Genomic DNA, 27,933 nt, shown 5'->3' on the forward strand with positions numbered 1-27,933 from the left:
TCCCCATATATCAATTCTAAAATGTATAGCTCTATTGACACCTAATTTCTTAAGTTTGGTCTGCTTTCCTTCGATACATTAAACACACAAATCAAGTTCTGAAAAGATAAGTGTATTCAATACAACATCTGACACAAGTCTCACAATCCTTTATTTTGAGATATAACCAAAACACTTGTCTCATAAATTAACCAAATTTTCATTATTTAATTTGCTTAGTCCCTTTTGATACAACATGTAAAGCTTTTGAATATGAAGTAATATAATCGAGCATACAAAGATTGTTATATGCACTTAAGAAACAGTGCCCACAATATTAGAATTATTTGATGAAAGAACTTTACTATTTCTGAATGAACAAGAGAAACCAAATTTGTTCAAAACAGAAATAGAAACCAAATTCAGTCTAAATGACTGTACAATAAAGTATCCTTCAAAACCAGAATAATTCCAGTCTTTAATAGCAATCTACAATGCCCAATAGTCTCTACTTCCACCGATTTGTCATATCCCACATTGATGTATCTTTCACCATCAATTGACTTTCGGTAGCTCAGACAGCCTTGCACTGATAACTTTATGTGAGTAGTAGCACCAGAATCTACCCACTAAATATCATTAGGGACTAAATCCAAATTAACTTCAGAACAGACCAAAACAAGAATTGTAACTTTCTTTGCACGCCATGCGTGATATTTATCACAATTCTTCTTTTTTATATCCATTTATCATAATAGAAACAACTATCATTATCCTTATGTTGTTTCTTTTGTGATGAACTCTTATCCATAGCAGCATTCTCAATAGACTTTCTCTTAATGTCCTTTAATTTATTTCTTGAGATACTGACCAGATGTGCAACACCAAATGCACAAACAAGTCTTTAGAATTCAAGTTTAAGTGAAGCAACGTGAGACATTTTCAGAATGTGCTCCCTTATGTTGCCCTTGCCCTTATACTTTATTGAGATCAAGCACGCTTGTCTCAACCTTAATGTTTTTCACAAAACGTTCCTTAATTTTTGGCAAGACATTCACTGGCCTTAGTGATATACTTAGATGCAGTGCCTCGAAAGGCTTCTGGGATGCTACACTTAATGATCAGTAGACTTACACGATTCACGTATTCCCACTTTCTCATAGTGTCTTCTTTGATAAGAAGCACCATAGTCCGTAGGAGAAGTAGGTTGCTCAATCCTTAGCGCGTAATCTAGATCCATGCAACCCAAAGCAATCAAAATATAATATTTGCAATCCTTAAAATTTTACCCATTCAACACTAACATATTGTTCATGTTGGAAGAAACTGCAGAAGCAGACATCACAACTGAATAGAGAACAAAACCAAATTAATTTTCATGCTCACATCATAAAATTCAAATAAAATGGTAGCATCTCGAGGTACCAGCACAACAACGAATCAAGTCTGTGGACAATAATATGAACTTGCAAGTGGCAACCTTTTGCAGTAATCAAACACTGACAATAAGATCATGTCAAGCAATGTCCACATGTGGGCATCACATTTGCTCACACGAAAACTGGATAATCATCACGTATTTATCACCACAGGTATGTGTGTATCTCGTGCCAAATATTAATCTTCCTGTGGGCCGACTAATATCCGCATTAAAAATACGCACACACTTACCGTCCTAACATTCGCAGTAAAGAAGCCTAGACAAGAGAGGTTACTGTTGCAACGTCTTATTTCGACTAATCTATTTGAACATTAGTAAACCGGATCGAGGTATTGAGCACAACATTCACAATAAGTTGTAATGTGAATTTGTAAGTGGTATTCTCTTTATAATGATCAAACACTGACAATAAGATCATGATAAGCAGTGTCCACCTGTGGGCATCACACATTACTTACACGAAAACTGAATAATTATCACGTATTTATCACTAAAGGTATGTGTGTATCTCGTGCCAAATATTAATCTTCATTTGGGCCGACTAATATTGGCATTAAAATACACACACATCAATGAAGGAACATGAGATGCACCAAAAATTTGAATTAAAAATTTTAAAAACCGAATACAAACACTTGCAAGCAAGTCGTTGTTAACTGTCTGGAATATAGTGGTTAGCCAACGAGTCACTGGGTTCGCATACCTTGCGAACTCAGCAAGTCGCTAAATCCTGACGGCCAGCCTTATAACTCCCCAGCAAATCGCAAATTGCTGACTCCTAATGGGATTCCATATAATTTTTCCAAATCCGATTTTCACTAAAATTGACAAAATATCCGAATTTTGATGTTCCCAAGAATGAAACCAATGACTATAAGCAACCGAAAGTAACATCAAAACAACCAAACAATTCCACGAAACACAAACTCTAAATTTCATGGATTTACATTAATAAGAAAGACATATAGAAGCATGGATTCACAAGACAGAACATAACTCAATTCATAAACCAGATAACAAAATACTCGTATGCGTGCATAATTATATTCATCCAAATCAACCTTAGTAGCGGTTGCCGTAACATATACTCCTTTATAAGCACGAATAGTAAAAAGAAATTCTCAATTAATGAACCATAATTAGAATTCTCAATTCTCGGTATCTGCACATGTCTAAAATGTAATCACCACAATCAATTTCTTTACATGGTAAATATCCATAAATATATTTGCAAATCCAAGCATTAATGATTTGGAATTCACGTGAAATCTCCAAAACCAAATTTGATTCAATTTTCAAAAACAGTTAAAATCAATTCACGATATGGTTGACAAATCAATTCATTCCAAAACAATCATACAATGTTAGGGAGATATAAAACAGAGAAACAAAAACCGGATATCTGAAAGTCGTGTTTATCACTTTCAGATCAAATCAATTTCGGGGTTCAACCAAAATGTTTGATCGGATAAAATTCAGAGTATTAGAAGATCATATGTTTGTATTTTCGATATATTGAACCAGAAAATGATCAGTAGAAGAAGAAGATGAAACAGTGCAATGAAACATTGCAACTGTTGGGAGATGAAACCGAAAATAACCGAATTTCAAAGGTTTCCTAAATTGCAATTTAGTCCTTCGACTTTCGAAAATTATATTTTCGGATGAATTTCCGATACAGTAACTTTGTCGGAAATAAAAAATTTCCAAGCTCGACCCCCGCCAGGGGCTGTGCCCCTTGGACCCCGCTACCCGGGGGCGCCGCCCCCGGACCCCCGTTCATCTATCTAGGAGCTTCGCTCCTAATATTATAACGAATTCAAATAAGCGTGCACTCCGCACCTCCATACTTAAATGATGTATCATTATAACAATAACCGATCATTCAAGTTAATCCAATTACACTAAAATATCTAACAATCCTCCCCTATTTTAGTGCAATCCTTGATTAACTAAAACAAGTCAACTCAAACATTCAAACTTTTGCATAAATGAAATATCGTAACGATTGAATTCCATATTAGTACATTACACATTCCAAATATTCGAATACCTCGGGGGTCTCTAAGGATTGAACCCTGGGAACTCACATTGAATACACGAAGATAATGTACACAAAAGTTTACATATGAATAGTTCTATCTTGACACTATATTTTACTAGCCTATGTCCTTATCCTTCATAAACATATCGAAACCAAGTCCCAGCTTCTTGAAGCGGCTAAACTTCATGCTTATATAGGTAGCTCCTTTATTCTTGCACCTACATTTGCAATTTTTCAAAAGAACTATTAAGAATCTATATATTCAACCTCCTTAACTTGTAGGTCCGAACACATACCTTGGGACGATTTTCAAATGCGTTCCAATCTCCAACATTAAGTTTTCCACATTGAATTATGCATCTAGTGTCATACTAAATGGGAATTGGGTATCTTAATATCAGAGATTTGTAGTGGACTTTAATCCCATCCCTATAGCCGATTTGTACACAAGATCTCTACTTAACCTTTTGGTTAAATGATCGGCTAAGTTGTTATGAGTTCTTACAAACTCCACAGATATCACACCATCCAAAATAAGTTCACGAATCATGCTATGTCTAACACCTAAGTGTCTTGACTTTCCATTATACACTTGACTATATGCCTTAGCCAAGGTAGCAGCACTATCACATCTGATAGATATAGGTGATATCGGTTTAGGCCACAATGGAATCTCATATATCAAATTTCTTAGCCATTCAGCCTCTTTACCAGCTGCTGCTAATGCCACAAACTCCGATTCCATTGTTGAATTTGTTATACAAGTTTGTTTCTTTATGCCCAACATATAGCACCACCTCCAAGACGGAATACCCAACCACTTGTGGAGGAATGATCTTCTATATTGGTGATCCAACTTGCATCCGAATAACCTTCAAGAACATAAGGAAATACAGAATAAGACAACCTATAATCCATTGTTCCTTTTAAGTACTTAAATACTCGATTCATGGCTTGCCAATGGATTAAACTTGGATTATGAGTATATCGACTCAACTTTCCAACTGCAAAGGCTATATCGGGTCTGGTACTAATCATAGCATACATTAGTGATCCAATAGCCTTTGAATATTCAAGCTGATTCACAGCAACTCCTTTATTAGGTACGAGCTTTGCACTAGGATCAAAAGGAGTCTTAACTGGAGAACAATCTTTGAAGTTAAATTTTTCCAAAATCTTCTCAATATAATGTGATTGAGAAATGGAAATTCCTTGTTCTCCATGTGTGATCTTAATTCCAAGAATCACATCAGCCTTCCCCATGTCTTTCATCTCAAACTTAGATGACAAAAATGCCTTTGTTTTATCAACTTGATCTTGGTCAGTACCGAAGATCAACATGTCATCCACATATAGGCAAATGATAACCCCTTTACCGGTAGCATCAAATTTGCTATATACACACTAGTCTGCTTGGTTTAATAAAAAACCATTAGACAATACTACGTCATCAAACTTCTGATGCCATTGTTTGGGGGCTTGCTTTAGTCCATAAAGAGATTTTACCAATTTACAAACCTTATGTTCATTAACAGGCATGACAAATCCTTTTGGTTGTTTGATATAAATCTCTTCATTTAATTCACCATTCAAGAAGGCAGTTTTGACATCCATTTGGTGAATTACAAGATTATGTATAGCAGCAAGTGCTAACAATAATCTAATTGTGGAAATCCTAGCAACAGGAGCATAGGTGTCAAAATAATCAATTCATTCCCTTTGCCTAAAGCCTTGGATAACCAATCTGGCTTTATATTTGTCTATGCTTCCATCCACCTTCATCTTCGTTTTGAAGATCCATTTGCTATTTAAAGCTTCACAACCAGGTGGTAAATCAGTCAGTATCCAAGTACCATTTTGGATTATAGAATCCATCTCCTCTTGGATTGCCTCTTTCCAAAAAGCGGAATCTCTTGAAGCCATAGCTTCTTTGTAAGTCCTTGGATCATCACCAATAGTAAAACAATACTGATATTGAAAATTAATTTCATTTCTTGATCCTTCAAGTAAGTACAATTGGAAATCATTTCCAAAGGACTTAGCTTTTCTTGCTCTACTACTTCTCCTAGCCTCAGGAGGTGTATCTATCACCTTTCCAGTAACATCATCAGAGTTACTAGACCTTGCAATCATGCCTCCAGGTTTAGGTATAGACGTGAATCTATCCTCATTGCCAAAATCAGCATCCCTTGACTCAATAATAGAATGCACAGATACATAGTCATTAGGTTCTAAGACATAGAACCTATAACAAACAGAATTTTCTGAATACCCCATAAACACACAATCTATGTCTCTTTGACCTATGGTTTTCATTTTAGGGTCAGTTAGTCTTACCACTTCTCGACAACCCCAAACTCTAAGATAACTCAATTTTGGAGGTTTCTTATGCCAAAGTTCATAAGGGGTAATCTTGTTCCTTTTGTTAGGAACTCTATTCAACAAATAACAGGCTGTTAACATAGCCTCATCCCAAAATCCTTCACTTAGGCCAGAATAACACAACATTGAATTAATCATTTCTTTCAACGTTCTATTCTTTCTTTCAGCTACACCATTTTGTTGTGGTGTATATGGAGCAATCGTTTGATGTACTATACCAGTCGATTCAAAATACGCTGGATCATAATACTCACCCCCCCTATCAGTGCGAAGAGTTTTAATCTTCACACCATGATAAAGCTCTACACTTTCCTTAAAGATTTTAAATTTATCAAGAGCTTTATCATTTGAATGACATAGATAGACATGGAAAAATCTAGTAGCATCATCAATAAAAGTAACTACATACTTTTTATTACCAAGTGATGGAGTCGAATGAAAATCACACAAGTCACTATGTATAAGTTCTAATACCTTAGTTTCTTTATTTACATTATTATTGAAAGGTTGTCTAGTTATTTTAGTTAACATGCAAGTTTTACACCTTTCATTATTCAACTCGAAAGCAGGTATCAAACTCATTTTAGACATATCTTTTAATCTCTTATAATGAACATGTCCAAGTCTAGCATGCCACAATTCTGATTTACTAACATGATTACCAATACTTGAAGAGGTCATGCAAACAGAATTATTCACAAAAGAGACATCTAGATTCAACCTAAACATGCCACAAAGATAACCAAAGCCAATAAAATTACCATGTCTTGACAGAATGTATTTATCACTTTCTAATACTTGTTTATAGCCACAACTATTCAATACAATACCAAAAACTAAGTTTTTACGAATTCCAGGTACATACATAACATTTTCTAACAATAACGAATTTCCAGAGGTAAATACTAGGCTAACAGATCCTATTCCTTTGATTGGTTCAGTTGCAACATTGTCCATCTTCAAGGAAGATCCATCTTCAATTGGTTTAAAGTCCTTGAACCATTGACGATCCTTGCATACATGACATGTTGCACCCGAATCAATCCACCATGAGATATCATCATCCTGCACATAAAATGCTTCAGAGATTATTGATGCATAATAATTCTCAACCGAATGATCATTAGGTACAAAAGACGAACCTGATTGCTTTTCCGGATCCTTGGATCCATTTTGACCAGCCTCGTTTTTCCCTTTTCCTCCACCATTTCCAGACTTACAATCCTTCTTGAAGTGCCCGGATTTGCCACACTTCCAGCAAGTCAGTTTGGGCTTCTTATTCCCATCCTTACTGTTATAACCTTGAAACTTCCGTTTCCCTTGAAACTTACGTTTCTCTTTACCAGCCTTTGAGGATTCACCCTCTTCCACCATGTTCACAGAAGAACCGACCACATTTTTAGTATTACCACCAGAACTCTTTTCCATATCACGTATGGACTGTTCAATTTGGAAATCACTTCCAAGTTCGACCAAGTTTAGTTCTTCCTTCTTGTGTTTCGGATTATTTTTAAAATCCTTCCAAGAAGGTGGCAATTTATCGATAATACTAGAAACATAAATAGATTCATCCATTTTCATATCATATTGGGAAAACTGTCCCAATATCCTCAACAATTCATTGTATTGTTCCATGACAGGCCTCGAATCAACCATTTTATAGTTGATAAAGTTACCAACAAGAAATTTCTTGCTAGAGGCATCTTCTGCCATATACTTGGCTTAGAGAAAATCCCACAATTCCTTAGCAGACTCTACATTTTGATACACATCAAAGAGGGAATCAGACATACTGTTTAAGATGTGACCACGACATATGTAGTCATCGTTCTCCCACTTCATCCGCCTCCTCGTCTGTTCCAGAGTTTCATTATCAACAGCCTCGGGCATGGGAGTACTCAGAACGTACACCACCTTGAGATTTGTCAGCATGAAATGGATCTTCTTTTGCCAGCGTCTAAAGTCCTGGCCAGCAAACTTATCTAACTTTGCGAAACCTTTCGCTCCTTCCTTCATTGTTTCTTTGTTCGACATATTGATTTGATCTTTGTTAGGGAGATATAAAACAGAGAAACAAAAACCGGATATCTGAAAGTCGTGTTTATCACTTTCAGATCAAATCAATTTCGGGGTTCAACCAAAATGTTTGATCGGATAAAATTCAGAGTATTAGAAGATCATATGTTTGTATTTTCGATATATTGAACCAGAAAATGATCAGTAGAAGAAGAAGATGAAATAGTGAAATGAAACATTGCAACTGTTGGGAGATGAAACCGAAAATAACCGAATTTCAAAGGTTTCCTAAATTGCAATTTAGTCCTTCGACTTTTGAAAATTATATTTTCGGATGAATTTTCGATACAGTAACTTTGTCGGAAATAAAAAATTTCCAAGCTCGACCCCAGCCAGGGGTTCTGCCCCTTGGACCCCGCTACCCGGGGGCGCTGCCCCCGAACCCCCGTTCATCTATCTAGGAGCTTCGCTCCTAATATTATAACGAATTCAAATAAGCGTGCACTCCGCACCTCCATACTTAAATGATGTATCATTATAACAATAACCGATCATTCAAATTAATCCAATTACACTAAAATATCTAACATACAATAGAACAATTATTGATTCTCGAAACACCAGAGTAACACCAAAAATAACCAAACCAGATCCATAAAATATAAACCCTAATTTTATGGATTTACGGAACAACAATAAATTAAAACTCTAATTCTCCTTTTCCAATTCTCAGAGAATCATCAATAGAGTGGCTCTGATATCACTTGTTGGGATAATTGAGTGAACAATTATATAAAACTCTCTATGATGATTAACCGAGAACGATGGAGAAGGAGCATAAATAGTCTGCCGAAAGAATACAGAGATATCAAATGTTCTTCTTACGTCTGGGAGCATAACCCTATCTTATATTTATATAAATATAAGACCTTTTATTTTCTATTCGGTCGCTCATCAAATAGAAAATCACTTTATGGTATCTACACTTATTTCCATAACAATTAAATACACTTTAACCCAAACCTTAATTTTTATTGGATCACTTTAATTGATCAACTGAAAGATAGTCATACACATTAAATTAATCATGTGGAAGCCCAAAATTCCAACATCATACTCCTTCACTACACTTCTAAACAAAAAAGAAAATGAAAAAAACATGTAAAGCAAAAGCAACTTTGCGTAAAAATGTGTAATTATGTTGGGTTGAATTAGTGTCGGAGGAAGAGTAGCCTCTTGTAGTGTTGGAATATGAGAATCCAGCTCCAACAAGGTAATCTATAATTTATGAATATAATGTTGGCAACCTAACACCATCAACAACACCATCATGATGTAAGGTGGATAAATTCAAGAATGGAAATCAAGAATCAATGAATTTATCAAACCTTAGTCCAAGAATATGGGTTCAATACCAAAGTAGGTAAGCTTCCATCAAACTTCTCAAAATCAAAGGCCAGTAGAGCTACAAATTAACTTTAAATATTCTTCTAATTAGCACCAAATCCAACTATAGCTCAAAAATATAGGCTCTATATTTTTGAAATATTTGTTTTTCACGTGGTTTGAAATCAACAAAATAAACAGTAGTTTTCATGACTTAAAAGAGAAATACATAGGTTCTAACCCAAAACTAATTGGTGATAGGAGACTAGGAGTAGTGACCTATGAGATTTATATCCTTAGTTTCGGTTTTCTTTTAAAACTAATGTGGAATAGTTATATCTTATTCTTTAGTTTCAATTGCCAACACCCTCCCTCAAACCCTACAAGGCAAACCTTGGAGGGGTTGAACTTTTTCTTGATCAATTGGACGGATGACCCAAAAATTTTCAAATCGATTGGATCATTGACCCTAATTTTAAGTCCAGACATACTATTGGGTCGGTCATTTTTTTAGTTTCAACCCAATATTCTGTTAGATTAATTAAATTTGACCTACAATCGGTAACCCACTCTAATAACTACTCTAATACCATGTTAAATGATATAGAAGAAGACATAGAATATGGTTTATATAGAATGAGATGATTATTCTATTGAAGACACTATACATGGTATGTCTTGTACAAGGGAGAAGAATAATCCTATTCTATGAAACAATTGATTTCAATCACAATATCTTCCTTTTCTAACACATTCAGACGTGTTCTCTGTTGCGTCCAATTATTTTCGAATTTTGGCACATTCGAAGATCATATGGTAGTGAATTTTGTTAATAATGATACCTTAAAAGCTAGTATTAGTAGTAGTATTTATTACACAATAAATTTAGTCACATTCATTCTTTTTGAGTCTCACGTCCATTGTTTTGAAGAAAACAGAATCATGGTACGAATGAAGCGTGAGGAAAATGTGATATTTATGTATGAATATGAGATTGTAAAAATACAAAAAGACTGTAACGACTATGCTTCAACACAAGAAAAAAGTAACTTGTGCTAATGGGTACAAAGATAGAAACCAAAACATACAAAAACATGAATAGAAAATCCCACGTGCTTTAATCCAAGCAAGAATGGAAAATTATTACAGAAATGAAGATGTGAGAGAATTTAGAGTGGGAAGAGAGATAACCATCTTCTTAACATTTCTAAACACTCCCGAGGCTTGTATTCTGGTGCCGTATGCCCTGCCCCCTGCATACATGCAGGGCAACCATAAAAATATGATAGCACTACTAATATTTTACTTCATTACAAATTATATTATTTTTCTTGCCTTGACTGTAGCAAACATGAGGTAAGCCTCCTTGATCTTACTCTTGTATAGCTCAGTGTATCTGCAAATCACATAACACACAAGGTTGAACAATGAGATTTGTACTTCAATCATCAATCATAAGTTGTTACAACAGAAAAAATCACCCTGCAACTTGACCATCAACGTTCCACGCCCTCCACTCATCATACACGGACAAATTCAGTTGGCGTATCCATTTCAACGTGGCCATGTAAGGTATATCCATGTCGTGATCGCCACTGTAACAAGGAGGTGCTTATAGCTTCACTAAAGTTGTCAAAAAAATATACATGAGTTTACAGACCGTGGGATCAAATTTTGAGGTCACCTATACACCAAGGCTTGGAAGCCTCTATCACTCAGATTTTGATGATACTCGACAACACTTTCTATGTCATATTCGTAGCTCAAGCTCTTGTTACATCTCGTCCAATCAGGTACCGTCCCCTGATTGATTGATTGATTAATTTTTAAGCACAACAACATCTTAATAATGTGTTATACTCAAATTCAAAAAGTGGGGTCATGTTTTGTACCTCTCTGATGTGCAGAGCATCTCTCACAGTTTCGTCATTAGCCCACGTGTAGGAGGTCGCATATCTCATATTCTGCAAAACATGACAGCTTTGGGTTAACCTCAATGATGACATGTAGACAATGTGATAGGCAGAGTGGAGTAATACACGGCATGTTAGTTTATTTCCGCTGGAGAGGGATAGGATATCGATTGGATCATCTACCATAGACGGTTGGAACTTTCTAGAACCACTTGGTTTTGGTGATAGGAATTTGCATTTTGGCTCTAGAATATGAGCTCCATTGATAACCTTGGTGCACTGCACTTGATGAAAAGGCCATCACCATTGTGTAAAACATCAAAACCAAATGGCATTTTTGTAAGGAAATTGTGTTGAATGATGTATACCTGATTGATGCTATAAAGAGCAAATGAACATTCAATGTTATGTGGATCTGGATTCTCATACTCTCCGTTACAGCTGACTCTTGCTCGCTGAAATCATTATTCAAGATATGGAAGATCAAGCAAAGGAAAAAAAAATACTCCAACACTAATTTAAATATGCAAATAGACAACAAAAGCACCTCAAATTGTTTGTCTGAAATGAGTGCCACTCTATGAGCATAAGGTATCTTTTCATTCATATCCTGATCTTCATATGTCAGTGGATTCCCAATAATATAACCCTATTCCCATTCCATAAATTAGCCATAGAAACCAATGACAAGAAAACAAATAAAGAAGGAAATAAGATATCAAGAACTCCCATTACTTTGAGAGACATTATTGGCTCTATTCCAGCTTCATTGCCTGCAAGTTTTCGACTTAAAATTTTGATGAGGAAATAAACAAACCGTAAGCATATTTATGTGAAAAGTAACTACCTTTAGCTATTTCAAGAGCAACCATAGGAACAATCTTGCCACCATAAGAGTCACCCGAAACATAGAGACGATTCTTGATAAACTCAGGATGAGCTAACAACCACTATACTTGTTTTTCCAAAAAATGACAGTGAAACCAGAAAATGAAGGTAAGCTTCCATCAACAACAAAGATGCAAAAAAGCAGCTAAAACGATCGAAGAGCAACCTTGCGTAGAAATGAGTAATTATGTAGAGTTGCATTTGTGTCGGAGATCGGGAAGGTTGTTGCATTGTTGGAATATGAGAATCCAGTTCCAGCAGGGTAATCTAGGAATATAATGTTGGCAACCTAGCATCATCATAACCACCATCAAATAAAATGGATGAAATCAATCAAGAGATAATGAATGTAGCAATAATTGTAAGTAACCTTAGTCCATGAATATGGGTTCAATAGGAAAGAAGGAAAGCTTCCATCAAAGGCAAGTGGGCCTACAAATTAGCATTAAGGAGAATTAATCAGAACCAAAATCCAACTGGTGTCACCTTAAAAGCATACGATAAAGACCGATTTCATAAACGAGGCCGGAAAAGGCAGAGCAACCGGGGCCGCCGTTGAGCCAGAGGAGCAAAGGGTCTCTAGCTGGGTCGTTTTCGGACTCGATGAAGTAGTAAAAAAGCTGAACTTCATCATCCTCTCCCACACTAATATATCTGAATCCCACAAAACAACATCAATTCATTCCAATTAAATAGAGGAAAACAGAGTGAATTGAGAAATGGAGAGACCCTGTTTCGAGTTTGAAAGGCAGAGCTCCGTCGTAGCCGGGGAGGGTTTCCACGATTGATTGTGAAGCACCACACTTGATTCCGACAAGCAAAGCAACAAGCAAATGCAACAAAAATGGCTTCATGTCTCTCCACCTCATGGTCGTGAAATTTCAACGTGTCTTAATATTTCTATTATCAAACATCGGCAGCTACTTAAAAAGATCATGTGATATTATCATATTATCCTAATCAAAGGGCTAAATTGTCAAAACATCACTATCCATTATTTAACATATTACATTTTTATCTTCTTTCGGTGCAATTAAGACTCCTTTTGTCTAAAAATAAATTTTTTAGGCAGCACGTGGAGACGTGGTGATCATGAGGTTACAGGTTCAAACTCCGTCACCTGCTAGAAGACTTTCGGCCTTAATCCGCAAGTTCGGTCGAATAGGATTAGTCGAATTCTGCTAAAAGACGGGTTCGGTACACCTATGATTAAATAAAAATATATATATATATATTTTTGTCTTTTTATCCGTCTACTAAAAGTAGAAGATACTATCATTTTCAATTTATACTCATTTCTTTTGATCTCTTCTAATTTATCAATTTTATATTAACATTTGTTCTGCTTCAAAAGATTTTATTGCAGATTTGATTTTAAGGCTGCTTCAATTATTTAAACAAAAGGAATATTTGAGTAGCATATAATTATGTCTTTAAATATGGACAAAAGGTCCACAATTATTGTTTCACCCATGGCATTTTTTGTGATGACATTTTGCCACCAACTCCATTTAAAAGTTGAGCTAGTCTTGGGCCCAGCGCGTGGTGAGCTCAAGAAGACAAGCGAGTAGATTGCAATGGAGGCAACGGAAAGGAGAAGAAGAGTGTGCACACCGTGCAAGTGCACTAGAGCTTTTTTTGACATAAAAGACTGCCTACTAAACTTTTGCGATGTGATTTACCAGCTCAAGATTGGGTAATGTTGAATCATTTTTAACGGCTCTAATTGTTTTGCAACATTTTATATTTTGTTAGTATTTTTTCCCTCTAACGTTGTGGGAATCTTTTTGCAATTCAATCAAATACGAAAAGAGAAAAATAGGTAGCTCGGGACAAAAGGAGAAAGATAAGAATTAAGCTTTGAATTGAATTACTGACGCTGTCACGCTATTATCTATGATTTGGTTTCAATCTCAATCTGTCTGATTACGTATATCATGATGGTATACTCTTTGTTACGATGCTACAGTATATCAATGAACAATTATTTAATGTAGCAGTGGAGTACTCCCTCCTTCCCCCGTTCAAAGAATCATTTTACTCCCTCCGCCTCAACGAAGATGACTCATTTAGAAAATGATATGAGATTTTAAGAGATGTTGTTTTATGTGTTAAATAATGAGAAAAAATACAATTTTACAATTGATGTGAGAGGAAACTTTTTCTAAAAGAGAAAATGTGACATCTTTTGTGGGACAAACTAAAAAGGAAAATGTGACATCTATTGTGGAATGGAGGGAGTACTCCTTTTGTTGTCCATGATTTATAGAAACATTTACTTTTATTCTACATTTAGTATGTTGACTCCACATTCCACCAACTTTTCACACTCACAATTTAAATAGATACCACATTCCACTCACTTTCTCCTTTTACTTTTCTTCATAACGTTAAACAAATTTTTAAAACTCGTGCTGAATCAGAAGGACTCTCTAAATGGTGGACGGAGGGAATAGTTGTTTTAGGTTTGAAATTTTTGGGTTTGAAAAATTCGACTTAAATTAGTGGTACTTCATGCTTATTAACTGTCCCACTTATTTGATTTTATTTGCAAGCTGGATGCATGAAAAATTTAGGGTAAGAAAAAAAAAAGACACAAGTTTGATCAAATTCTTATGTATTATCTCATAATTGTATAAAATGGCCGATTAAATTATAATTTGACTAATTTTCTTAATTGTCCCATGAATTTGGATTTGGAAAATATAATTGAGTGCGACGTGGACATCAGGAAGGTATGATGTGGAATAAATTATTAGCGACATCGTTCCACTCCAGCTTTACGTCTTTTACAAAAAAAGAGGTTGAAATTGTGTTCCTTCCGTTCTTCTTCACAATCGTTTAAGTTATGATTTAATAGAGCTGAATCACCGTTCAATTCACGCACAATCACATGGGTTGCAACGTTCCCTACGTCCATGTCATGCCCAATTTTCTCTAAATTCAAATTCATGGAACAATTCATAAAATCATTAAAATTATGATTTAATCAGCCATTTTTTTATGTGATAAACTAAAATTTGAACCAAGTTTTTTTTTCTATTTACCCAGAAAATTCATGTGTGTCATGTCATGCATATATTTCGCTATTAATATTTAATATTTGATTAAATGTTTGGTTCCCCAAGAGGGGCCCAGCAGAATTAGTAAGCAGCTCCATCACATCATCATTTAAGAGTTGAGACAAATCCACTTTCCTTTTCTATGATTTTGAGATAAACACCCATAAAAAAAGGTGTTCTATAGAAATTTGGCAAGAATTTATAAACCTTATGTAGAATTGTGTGACTTTTGTCACCTCAATTAACACAGAAATGTATCTTTCCAATAAATTTTCACATTTTACAATAAAAAAATATACAAAATGAAATGTTTTAGAAGAAAAGAAAATAATCTTCATGATTTCTCATCTGATAAGCCTCTTGCTCTCATTCATGTCATGTAGGATCATAATTTCCAACTTACAAGCTCAAAAATTCAGGAGATGTGAAACTAAACTTATCTGCTATACTTACATGCTGTAACACAAGCCTATTTTTCGTTGAGAGACGTAACGTACCTATCCAAGAACGCCCGTGCTGGATTGCTAAAGCTCGCACCAGCTGCTGTAAACCTTTTCATAGCATCCACTACCTCTGGTTTCAAAATTTCATCCTCAGCCTTTGCACTACTACACAGATAGTACAGAGATCCAATTGCGTAATTCACCTGCATACAAGCGTTTTAAGGAACTTCTCGATGAACATAACCTTAACTACATTGAGACGAGAGCCATCAAATCGAGCTCAAAGCTCCAAAACAATCTTGAATGGAATCTTTTTATTGATGACGGTGGAGCAAATAATGTATAGTAGTATGTGTTAAGAGCTCAAAGAAGATTTACCGTGTTTCTAACAGGGCTCGATAAGCATTGGATGACAAGAGGAATACCGTCGCATTGGATGACAACCGCAGCATTTGTTGGATCTGCAATTTGGAAAAGAATTCTAAACGAGAAATCGTTGCAACGGGAAAAAAATGATAACTACATAGCGTCCAACCACACCTGCACAAGCATTGCAAATTCCTCCGACTGCAAACTCCACAAGCCTCTCATTGGACTCAGTTAGGCAGTCCAGAAAAAGCTCCAAAACATTTAGCTGCTCAACGAAAAAAAGAACAGTTGCTCGTGTCACCAATACGAGATCCGTTTCACTAATAAACTAAACCGAACACAATAAAAACACAAACCTGACGGAAGAATGTATAATTATAAGGATCATAAGCAAAGTTCCCCAAACTAGCAACAACTTTCTCTTTTGTTTCTGCATTATCATCACCACAAATTATTAAATGCTGATTGGAGTTCAAATACATGAAACAATTGATTGATATCTCATACCTTCATCAGATGCATTTTGAAATTGTGCAACCAGTTCCTGTGGCACAGAAATGTAGAAAGCTAAAGCCCTAAAACCTAGTCCCCATCAATTGACAATTGATCATACTCCTTAAATACACGATAAATTAGAAAAATTGAACAATTCTAGGGCAAAATTAACATTTGATTGAGATAGGAAACTGACCTGAAGATATTGCAATCTCGGAGATCCATATTTTCCGGTGCGCTCCTTTTGTCTCTGATCATTGGTAAACATGTTGCTGTAACACATCATCCAAAATGTTCAAAAGCGCAATACAGATTGCATTTAGCATTAACATGAAATGCTACATCTTCAATTTGTTAAAATGTAAGCTCAATTATCCCAATTTATCATTTTTTTCGTTTTGCTACAGTATATGCGTTTGAACTGCAAATATTTTTGGAAAATTGCAAATCAACCAATAAATATGCATTTGCAGAATTCTGTGAGTGGAAGAAACACTGTAGGAAGATAGAGACATACCTGGAAGAGAAAGAAGCGGCGACGGATGTGCAGAGGCGTCGGGAAGAAGAAGAGCGCGGCGTTTAATTTCATTATATGAATTGAATGGGCTTAATTTAATTGAATTAATTATGGGCTCAAACATTATTAATTTTCGAAAATAGCTACTATTTAAATATGAAATCCAGTTAAATTATCTTTGAAAACGTAATACTCCCTCCATCCTCCGTTGGGAGTCACACTTCCGTTTCTGCACTCGTTTTATAAAATGATAATAAATAGTTAAAGTGGAGAAATGATAAAATAAGAGAAAATAATGTAGAGAAAATACAGAGGGAGCATTAAATTATGAAATTTTAACTTTTTTTAGTTGTCGTATTCATGCACAAAATTTCATTTTTTAATAATGTTAAAAATGAATGCGAATAAAATGTGATATTTATAAACGATCGGGAAATTAAAATAATGTAAGTACTAGTACTCCCTCCGTTTCGCCATAGTTGAGTCATTTTTCATTCCGGGAAGTTTCTTCACAGTTGAGTCATTTCTATATATGGTAACTTTTTTCTCTTTCTTACTTTATTCTCTCTACTTTATTTACTTTATACTTTATTCTCTCTACTTTATTTACTTTATACTTCATTCTCTCTATTTTACTTTTATATCTATTTATTTAACACATCCAATATTCATTTCTAAAACTCTGTGCGAAAAGTTTCGTCAGAACTATGGCGAAACGAAGGGAGTAGAATAAAAGGTTGAACGCACACTTTGACAAATAGAAAAAGAAGTTTTTTTATTCTGATTTTGATTGGCATCTAGTAATTTTTTGAAAAGATTCATGCTCCATATTCATCGTACGAGAAGAGGACAACATGTGTTGTAACGTGTTTTTACACGCTACGGCATGTAAGCACACCGTGCGTTTTCTCTTACGCATGTCGTTCAATGCTCATAAGTTGCCAATAACGCCCTTAGAACATCTAAAGGAGTGAAACAAAAATTTAAGATTACAAACAAGGTAAAGAAGAGTTCAGATGCCTACAATGAGTACTATGAGATTTCTTAGGCCCTAAATTTTGGCCCATGTCTTCTCATGGCCCAAATTCCAAAGTTCCAATTAGGCTAAGATGACAAACTGAATAACTCAAACTGTGGCGGAAATTAGAATTTTTTAGACATAAAAACAAAGCAGCAACTTGCAACAATTTACTAAATTCAGAAGCAAAAGAACTAAGTTAAAAGCTAAAAATAAAACAAAAAGTCTCACCAAGGGGAGCTAGAAATGTTATAAAAACTAGGAAAATGACTCCCAAAAAAGTGGTCTAAAAGTGTATCTGAAAACTGAATGTGAAATGGAGGCTAAAGTGGTGAAAGAGTGCACAAATCAGATTCTACTTAGTGAGAAAAGAGAGAGAAACTCGATGCGAAAAGGTGTTAGTATTTTGTGTTCCCTTAATTTCTATTGTCCAATGTGCAAAACCAATGGACAAAAATACTTCAACTAATAATGGTTAAACAATTTGATTACTAAAACGTGATCCTAACTCTCTAATTCCACTCCCATCACACGCAAGAAATGAGGAAGGAAAAGAAAAATGGCTGACACACAATTACCTAAACCTTAAAAACACAAAATCAATTCATTAAACTTCCAAAACATATGCATACAAAACATCAAATTAAAAGCTGAAAATTAAAGGCTCGTTGAAGAAGTTAAAGAAGCTTAAGAACACTTAAACATGGTGAAAGAAATGCTAAAAAACAAGACCAACATGAACCATGCAAAACATGCAAATCGAACCCAACTAGACGGCAAAAATCACGAAATCAACCGGCAATCTTGCATACACGTTTTTCCTTTGCGTTTTCTTCCACAAAATTCAAACACAATCAAGGAAATAAGCTAGATAAACTGATTTAAAAGCTCGAAAGAAGTTTTGACTAACAAGAAAGTAACAAACCCTAGAGCTAAACAACAAGCTAAAACCTAAACATTCAAACAAGAATAAATATTTTTTTGGTGCTTTCTTTTTCTTCAAAATCCTTGAACACAAACTGAAATAAGATTTAGAAGTAAATATAAACTCAAGCTCACAACTAAATTATAACAAGCAAAACCGAAAATTAAATGCACTAAGCAACTAACTATCAATTCCCAACACAACTAAACAACAAGAGCAATAAATACACAAGAACTTAGAGCAATAACTACTACTTCAATATGCAGCAAAATAAGGCCAACACTCTTAACTATAGAGTTGAGATGTTAGCAAAAGTAAAACCAAAACAAGTGCTACAAAAGAACTAGAGCATTTAACCACTACAAACAAACTACAACTTCACCCCATGATGAGCAAAAAGATGATGGTTGTTCTGTAATGAAGAGAGTATGTTTCTAGAGAGAGAGTCAGCTACTACTAAAACTAAAGATGATAGATGGAAATTCGTGGTAGTTGGTCTCAAGCTAAGTTAAGTATTGTTTTTTTAACAAAAGATAATTCCCTTTTCTCATGCCTTAGACGAAGATGGACACGTGCCACAAAAGGAAGCGGTCTTGTAATTGTGCTCAAATGACTTCATGCAGTTTTCCCGTCGAGTCCAGGTTGGCCAAGCTGACAACTTGGGCAGTTTGCCATTCTTTCGACTACTTCAAATTATACTTCAAATTATTGCACTTTTTGCATCACTCAACTATAAATGTCTTTCTACAATGCCTCTGAATTATAAGCTCAATTCCCTGCCAAATTAAATAGCATCTTCTCATGCATATAGTATTCAACAAAAGAGTGCGAAAAGTGATCAAATTCAAGTGACAAAAACTAGCCTATCAATTTATATATTAGTTCTATAATAAAACGTGAGTATAAATGAGTTAGTGGAATATGGGGTTTACTACCAAAAATAGTAAAAGTGAAAAGTGACAAATTTTTAGGGACGAGAAAATGAAATAAGTGACAAATTTTCAGTGTCTGATGGAGTATATAATTAATATATAAAAATAGGATCTCACTCTACGAACTTTTTCCACCTACTTTCCACTATATCTCCTAAAACTCGTGCTAAATCAAACAGTGTTAATTAATGGAGGATAGATGAAGTAATAATTATTCAAAACACCATTCATATCTTATACTCCCTCTATCCCAAGATAACCGAGTCACATTCCTTTTTGGGATATCCCAGTACCATAAGTGATCCATTTTTCTTTTTAACAAAAAATCTCTTCTCTTATTTTATACCCCACACCTACTTTATTCTCTCGTCACTCCCCTACTTTTCTCTCTCTCATACTTAACTCTCTGCACTCTAACTCTTTCAAATATCGTACCCAAAAAAAGTATTTTACTTATATCAGGACGGAAGGAGTACTCCAAGTTAAATATCTCATTTATCTTTTTGCATTCAATGACAAATGCTAGTAAATGGGGTTTGGTTTCTATCGCTCTCTGTTTGTACTCACAATTGATGCACAATTATTTCCATTTAAAAATAGACAAATGTTAAACGATGATTCACATGACATTACATTCGGTGAGTGAATAGTCAATTATTTTAAATTTTTGGCACCTTCGAAATTCTTATCGTAGCACATTTTGTGAATAATTCTACCGTCTCAACTTATTTTTAATACAAGTATACTCGCAAGTGTACGGGGCTAATGTAGCAAATAGTAAGCAAAGAGTATCGTATCCACAGAGACAATCAGTGTTAACCTAATTACCACGAACCAACCTCAACTACTATCTAGATGAATCGGAAAGTTTGAGTTTTCTAAATCTACTTAAAAGCAAGGTAAAAACAATTAAAAACAACTAGAGAACTAAAAGCAAATAAGAAAACGGATGTAGATAAAAGATGAGAAGGGTAGAATCCTACGGGATCGATAACAACTATCCTATGCTCAACTAACTTCCTAACTATGCCAACAAGGGGTCTCAAGCATATTAGGTTAAATAGGGCTCGAACTTTCCTTGTTTTGAACTGTCGGCCGAACCTGGCGGGTCGCCAGGTTCGTTGTATGGTGAAGCTGTAACACCCCTTACTTGGTTAATTTTAACTAAATAAGTGGTGTCACATCTCGGTACGATCGATAAACTAAAACCTGTCTATTTAACCTGTATAACTTTTTTTTTTCTTTTTGCAAACACTCAGCATAACTAAACCTGTTAGCACAACCAGTTACTACTATACATAACAAAGTAACGATAACATGCTTCGACAATTATTTACAATCCCATTAGCAAAAGAAGGTTACATAACCTTACATCTCCAAACCAACTATATACAATCAAAAGTTAGCCTAAGCATTCCACGTGAGAACTCCAACTGTACCAGCAAAAAGGAGGGTAGTGACTTGACACATGCAGCTACCCACGAGCGAGATCACTCGCTTCTAAACTCTGCAGGAGGGAGAAAAAATGGGGGTGAGCTTCAACAAGCTCGTAGTGTAAACGCATTCCAGAAATCAATCTCGAAAGACTTCAATCGATATCACTTACACAAAATATCAAATTATAACTTGGAATGCTATGCAATATCTGTTCAATTTTCCTTTCAAAGTCTATTATAGTTTGCTAACACTTTATATAATATCTCCCAAACTATCTTGATACAACAAACACAATATATTAGTCATGATGATACTTTCAAATGCAACCATTTACCATCGATCAATCAAAACCATATGGCACGAAGTAACATATATCATACAACTATCAATTCCTTTAATTAATCAACAATATGCTTTAGGAAAACTATTCAGCTATCCAAGGCACGGAACATCAATTCTCAATCAGATATCACATTCATATCACATATCAGCCCAAAATTATGCTTAGCAATGGACACGGGTACACGAACACTATAAGTAGCCCGATGAGGGCCTCTGTCATGTATACATCTTGGTGAGATACTATCAGATGTTGTATATCTTTCGTATAGCCTATCATAAGGCATCTGTCACATATTACCCGTATAGGGCTCATATCAACTATCAACATATCATATGGATCATCGCTTCGGTTATCCGGAAGACGAATGATCAAACATGTGTGCAGTACTGCTGTCATATGTCATGCCAACTATACCATGTGATTCACTCAAGCAATGGAGCATAACACAACTATTTCATATCAACTTTCACATTATTGAACACATATAACTACTTAAATCACTTTGCATATCATATATCACAACAATTCACAATTTTAAAACATAATTCCCACATCTTACCTTTCCATATCTCATTTATGTCATTGAGTTATACCATTCACACAACCATATTTAATCTCTATTGCACAAGCAGATAAAACATATAAAAATGTAGCAATATGTCTCGAAGTTAAAGAGATTAAACTCTAGAACCCGCGTACACTACCTGTACACGTCACAAAAGCTCTATTATTTGTTTAGTCAACCGTGGATGTGCCCCTTTCCCCTATCGTTTGTGCTTGCACTCGGTTCACCTAATTTTTCAAACAATCACATACACAGTTTATAAATAAACACAAATAAAGCCAAATAATCACATCTATCTATTTCACTTTCCATACTCTTCCCTTTATCACAAAATAAGCCAAATATAATATGTATGCAAGTTAAAAGATTTCTAACTTCATTTATAGCAAAAAGAAGCAAAGTAATTCAATAATATTATTCAATAACTCCGGAAAAAGAGGGCTATACCTGGCTGTCCCAAAATTATAAACCTCAAAATTCCATTTTCCTCCATAAACCAAACCTAATTAATTTTCAAAATATGGGACAGCAACTTTATTTTAACATTAAACTCAAAAATTTGACATTTTGAAGCTAAACTCATAACCAAAAGTCTTTTGATATCAACCAACAACTAAACCTCTTTTACCAAATCCTTTTTAAAAATTTCCAGCTTGAATATGTAATAGAAATCAACATCAAACTTTACCACAAGGCAGCCCCAACTTTATACAATATCAAAACCATCAAGAAAGTAACATTAAAATCACTATCAAGAGTTTAAGGTCACATACTACCCTCAAACTCAGATTTTTCTATCACTTTCATGCTTAAATGTCATAACATACTTCCAATTGCATAATTGCATAGCCAATTTACACAAAAGCATCAAAGCAACAAAATCCCCAAATTCAAAAACCCTAATTTCGACTCCAACAGCAAGAATCACATCAAATTAACACCACTACTATGCTTAGAAACAAGATTAAGGAGGTTATAGAGGAGTCTAACCTCTAATTTCAACTAATTTGCAAAGCTAAGTGGAGATGAGTTTGCAACCTCAGCTCTAAAATTGAGAAAAACTAGGAGGAAATTGAGAGCTTGAATTGATGGTGGATACTACATGCTTCACGGTTGAGTGATCGGAGCTATCACGGTGGCTGATCGAAGGGAGTAGAAAAGCTGTGAAATTTTATAGTGAAGAAGGTAGCAGCGTGGGAAGAGAGAGAGAAAAGAGATATGAGCTATTTCTTTCTCTTGCAAAATTCTAACCAAATCATTTACTAATTTTAATTCTTTTTTTTTTCCTCTTCCTAATTTCCTAAAAAAAACACACTTCCCTATTACTCGTCAAAATCCTTCCATCCTTTTTCTTTATTCTTTTTCTTTATAATTTTCCCTAAATTCCTTCCTCACTACACGTATCTTCCCTTTTTTTTTTCCTTACTTATCTCTTTCGATTCTATTATTAAACTATATTTCTTTTGACCTCCTATATAAAAACTACTCCAGTTGGTTTAAACAATACTCCCTCCGTCCACAAAAAATAGATCACTTTTGCCATTTTGGGACGTCCACAAAAAATAGATCACTTTCTAAATATGAAAAGTTTATCTCTCATACTTTCCCACTTTTTCTTCCTTCTCTCATACTTTACTCACTTTTTCTCTTTATCTCTCTTACTTTACCTACTTTTTCTCCTCCTCTCTCTTACTTTTCCAATTCTATATTAAAACCCGTGTCATACACAAAGTGATCTATTTTTTGTGGACGAAGGGAGTAAAATACATGTAAAACACATACTAACTCCAATATTATCCTAATTTTGTTTTCCTAATTAGCTCAGGGATATTACAGAAGCTGGCGGATTGCCAGCTGCTCTCGGCGATTTTGGGCTGTTGTCCTAGCGAGTCTCCAGGTTGGGCATCTTCGAAGCTGGCGGTTCGCCAGTTCGTCCTTTTTCATCTCGGCTGCCTCCTTTCTCCATTTAAGTTCATTTTCGACCCTTTTTCTACACATTCTTCACAAAATAGTCAAAATACCAATATCATAGAGAAGTAGCTATTACCATATCTCAAAATACACAATAATACGGAATAAAGGAGCACATCACAATACAAATTCTATCAAGTTAAGCCGTCGAATGCACTTTTACAACTAACTCGTATATCACCTTGGATTCATGCTTCACTCGGTATGTATATATGTGTGTATATTCACTTCACTCAAGGTGTATAGGATATCAAGTAACGCTCAAATCAATCAAAAATGCATGGTTTACCATAGGCTTGCTCAATGTCTAACCTCTCCTCTACTTCGTGTGACAATAAATCTAGAGTCTGAAAGGTCTTTTGTTTAGGTTATAATGTAGGCTCTTTGGTAAGGTAGGGTAATATTTGGCTAAAGTGACTAAATTCCCAAAAAGATGTGAAATTCCAAGACATTACACAATCCACTTTCAACTTCAACCATTCACCAAAACACTTCTCAACAATAACTAGACTTTGTCTAATTTCTTCCCAACTTCCAAAGACCTTGAATTATTCTCTATATACTATTATTTTCTTTTTCTTTTTCTTTTCCCATTTTTTTTCTTTTTTTCTTTCTTTTCTTTTCTCTTGTTATTTTTTTTTTCTAAATACAACCAATTTTCATATGGACATACAAATGCAGACTTATGTTGATCTTCCGGGGCAATTAAAATTTGATTATAACCCGAATATCCATCAAGAAAACAGTAGTACTCATATCCTGCCAACCTATCTAACATTTGATCAATAAAAGGGAGTGGGAAGTGATCTTTCCTAGTGGCTGCGTTCAAAGCACGATAATCAATACAAACTCTCCACCCGAACACAACTCTAGTGGCTATCAATTCATCATTCTTTCCTTGCACAACTGTCATACCACCCTTCTTAGCTACAACTTGAGTTAAACTAACCCATTCACTGTCAGATATGGCATAAACAAATTCCTGCATCTAACCACTTTATGACATCTTTCCTAACTACATCTTGCATAATTGGATTAAGTCTTCTTTGATTTTGAACCTTAGGTTTACACCCTTCTTCTAACAAAATTTTATGCATGCACAAAGTCGGGCTAATCCCTTTAATGTCATAAATAGACCATCCAATAGCACTTCTATGTTTCCTAAGAACTCTCAACAACTTATCAAGCTCAGACACAGATAGGGAAGAAGATACAATTACCGGATACGTTTCATTTTCTCCAAGGAATGCATACTTCAAGTGAGTTGGCAATGGTTTTAGCTCAACTTTGGTCCCCTTTCCTTTCTCCTTTTCTTTCTCTTCATCCTCGTTCCTAATGGAAGAAATTTTTGTTGACGACAAGGGATCTCTTCGGAGGAGTCAAGTGCACCTACAAAATCAAATAATTCAGAGTTAGCATCAGTTATTTCATTAATATCAGAGGAATAAAGAGATTGAAATAGGCATCGCTCAAGTTGATCATGTGAAGAGTTGATCCCGGCCACTCCTTCAACACAATCTTCCACCACTTGCACATAGTTGCAATGCTCTATCATCTCTACTTCTTCATCATCATGCACTTTCATGGCCTTGTAGATGGAAAATGTAATGCTCTCATTGTCAAGGCGAAGTGTAGGCTCTCCCTTTGCCACGTCTATCATTGCCTTCCATGTAGCAAGGAAAGGTCTTTCCAAAATCAATGAGATCTTTTGGTCCTCCTCCATATCTAGCACAACAAAATCGACCGGATAGATAAAGTTATTCACTTTGACTAGAATATCTTCCACTATGCCTTTAGGATATGTGACCGTCTTGTCTACCATTTGGAGTGTGATAGTAGTAGGCTTCAATGTTCCAATCTTAAGCTTTCTGAAGAATGATAGGGGCATAAGATTAATGCTTGCCCCTAAATCACATAATGCTCTCCCCACTTGATTGTTGCCCACTATACAAGAAATAGTGAAGCTACTGGGATCCTTAAGCTTGGCTGGCAGTTTCTTCTGAATTAGCTCTCTGTCAAATTGACAGTTTCATATTCTCCCCACCTTCTTTTCTTGGAGATAACATCTGATATGGATAGTCTAGCCAAGTGGGTGCCAGCAGGATAGCTCCACAAATCTAGCTGATTGGTTAGTTTGTTCAAGCTAACTGATGGAGAAGATATGGGGAGAAGAAATAGGCAATCTTGTTGAGCTTGTTATTTTAATTTGTTTAGCTGCATTAATCGTCTATAAATATTAGATTCTTAGGAGATAGAAATCATCTGGGAAGATCAGTTCATAGGACGAGATTTCTCGTAGGCCTCTGCGGAGGATTAGGCCTCCTTTGTGAGGATTTCGTTTCATTGTTTCTCTCTTTTGTGTTCATTTCCATTCAGTTCCCTTTTGGTAAAATAATCGAGAGTTTCTCTTCCAGATTCTTGAGTATTTTGTTTGAGCATTTAACTGAACAATTTGTGCCAAGTTTCTGTGTGAGATAAATTTCTTTCAGCACCTCTCGTGCTTGATTTATTCGAGTGTCAGCCTTTACTCCTAACAATTGGTGCGGTGAACGATGGTGCCTCCGCGTACCACATACACCCTTTTAGATGGTTTGGAGAAGGTTGTCGGCAATCTGGAGAAGAGGACGAAGACGTTGGCCACTGTGGTCAATGAATTGAAAATTCAATGCCTGCAAATGGACGAAAGTGTATCGGCGTTGGGGTCTCAACTCGAGAGGTTCAGGGCAGAAATGCGGGCTGCTTTCTTTTATGGGAATCCGAACAGCATTACTGGTTCGTTCCCTAAAGTTTCATCTAACGGGCACGGCTCCAACATGAAAATTTCAGGTGGCACACCACCAATCACAATCCCCACATTCGACGGCTCCGATGCGATCGTGTGGCTCGCGCGGGCTGAACAGTGTTTCCTGGTGTCTAAAATTCCACTGGATAATCGCGTGAGTGTTGCCATGGAAGCATTGGCAGGCCCGGCAGTACCATGGATCCAACTCCTTATGCGACGAATTCCCACTCTATCTTGGGACCAGTTTGCGCAGGAAATGATGAAACGTTCTGGTGATTCAGAAGCATGGAAACCCAAGAGCGTTGCTGTTCGCCAGGAGATACCAGCTATTACCCCGTCTGCAATACACACTAATATCGACATTAAAGCGATCAATACAGTGCCCCTGCTCTTGGCAGTTCAACAACCCATTCCACCTCCTGTTTTGGTGCCTCTACCATCTCCTACCTGTCCACCTCCACTAGCAACGGTGACAGCACCGCTGTTTTTCTCTAGTCCACCTAAAACAGCCAAGGAGAATTCTCTACACGCCATCCAACAACCCCTACCTATACAACAAACGTGCACACCTTTGGCAGCACAACAACACATTCCACCTCCAGTTTTGGTGCCTCTACCATCTCCTCCTAGTCTATCTACACCAGCAACTACACCTACACTAGCACCAGTGACAGCACCGCTGTTGTCCACCTCCAACCCTTACATTCTGCAGTTTCAACCTCCATTCTCTTCCTTGCTGCGTTGTTTAGTTTCCGCTGCTAGCCACCAATCTATGCAGACGATGGTTTCCTTTCCGGGCTTCCCATATGCAGCAGTTGACGTTCCTTTCTCCTGTCTAGTCATGCTGCAATTCCTTCATATAGTGCGTCATCTTCAATGGTTCGATGCTCTGGCTACTAACGGGAAGCATGTGTTTGAACCTCCACCGAGAATGTGTTGTGTTTCGATTTTGAGCTCAACCTTGAGGGCCCTCAAGGTTGTTTCGAGAGTGAGGCAGTTGATACGGATAGTCTAGCTAAGTGGGT

At 35.9% G+C, this 27,933-nt stretch overlaps 3 protein-coding genes and 1 long non-coding RNA gene across 6 annotated transcripts; 1 reads left to right on the plus strand and 3 right to left on the minus strand.

Moving 5' to 3' along the window:
* Positions 1-10,207: 10,207 nt before the first annotated feature.
* LOC125223663 (serine carboxypeptidase-like 7) lies at positions 10,208-12,958 on the minus strand. Of its 2 annotated transcripts, XM_048126910.2 has the most exons (14): positions 12,779-12,955; positions 12,558-12,703; positions 12,420-12,481; positions 12,216-12,338; positions 12,009-12,111; positions 11,897-11,934; positions 11,709-11,810; positions 11,530-11,616; positions 11,288-11,440; positions 11,141-11,212; positions 10,933-11,051; positions 10,730-10,843; positions 10,584-10,644; positions 10,208-10,501 (listed from the first exon to the last, which is right to left on the minus strand). In XM_048126910.2, the coding sequence occupies exons 1-14, from the start codon at positions 12,916-12,918 to the stop codon at positions 10,418-10,420; spliced, it is 1,404 nt and encodes a 467-aa protein (XP_047982867.1). In that variant the 5' UTR covers positions 12,919-12,955; the 3' UTR covers positions 10,208-10,417. The 2 variants fall into 2 exon arrangements, with proteins under 2 accessions (XP_047982867.1, XP_047982869.1); XM_048126912.2 differs by lacking the exons at positions 10,208-10,501; positions 10,584-10,644 and having other exon boundaries at positions 10,909-11,051; positions 12,779-12,958.
* A 2,394-nt stretch (positions 12,959-15,352) lies between these two features.
* LOC125223665 (ARM repeat superfamily protein) lies at positions 15,353-17,033 on the minus strand. Of its 2 annotated transcripts, none has more exons than XM_048126915.2 (7): positions 16,936-17,033; positions 16,615-16,690; positions 16,431-16,467; positions 16,280-16,353; positions 16,095-16,188; positions 15,933-16,015; positions 15,353-15,757 (listed from the first exon to the last, which is right to left on the minus strand). In XM_048126915.2, the coding sequence occupies exons 2-7, from the start codon at positions 16,684-16,686 to the stop codon at positions 15,581-15,583; spliced, it is 537 nt and encodes a 178-aa protein (XP_047982872.1). In that variant the 5' UTR covers positions 16,687-16,690; positions 16,936-17,033; the 3' UTR covers positions 15,353-15,580. The 2 variants fall into 2 exon arrangements, with proteins under 2 accessions (XP_047982872.1, XP_088919427.1); XM_089063301.1 differs by having other exon boundaries at positions 16,615-16,668; positions 16,936-17,026.
* A 4,050-nt stretch (positions 17,034-21,083) lies between these two features.
* LOC125223667 (uncharacterized) lies at positions 21,084-23,421 on the minus strand. Its single transcript, XR_007176758.2, has 3 exons — positions 23,146-23,421; positions 22,295-22,382; positions 21,084-21,317 (listed from the first exon to the last, which is right to left on the minus strand). It is a non-coding gene; the product is annotated as an uncharacterized LOC125223667 (long non-coding RNA).
* A 3,257-nt stretch (positions 23,422-26,678) lies between these two features.
* On the plus strand, positions 26,679-27,923 carry LOC148933881 (uncharacterized). Its single transcript, XM_089061907.1, has 2 exons — positions 26,679-27,180; positions 27,277-27,923. Exons 1-2 carry the CDS (start codon positions 26,679-26,681, stop codon positions 27,921-27,923), a joined length of 1,149 nt encoding a protein of 382 aa, XP_088918033.1.
* Positions 27,924-27,933: the final 10 nt, after the last annotated feature.

The sequence above is a fragment of the Salvia hispanica genome, chromosome 1 (assembly GCF_029641045.1).
Source record: "Salvia hispanica isolate PSC_SH4W2 chromosome 1, Shi_PSC_v1, whole genome shotgun sequence".
Classification (NCBI taxonomy): domain Eukaryota; kingdom Viridiplantae; phylum Streptophyta; class Magnoliopsida; order Lamiales; family Lamiaceae; genus Salvia; species Salvia hispanica.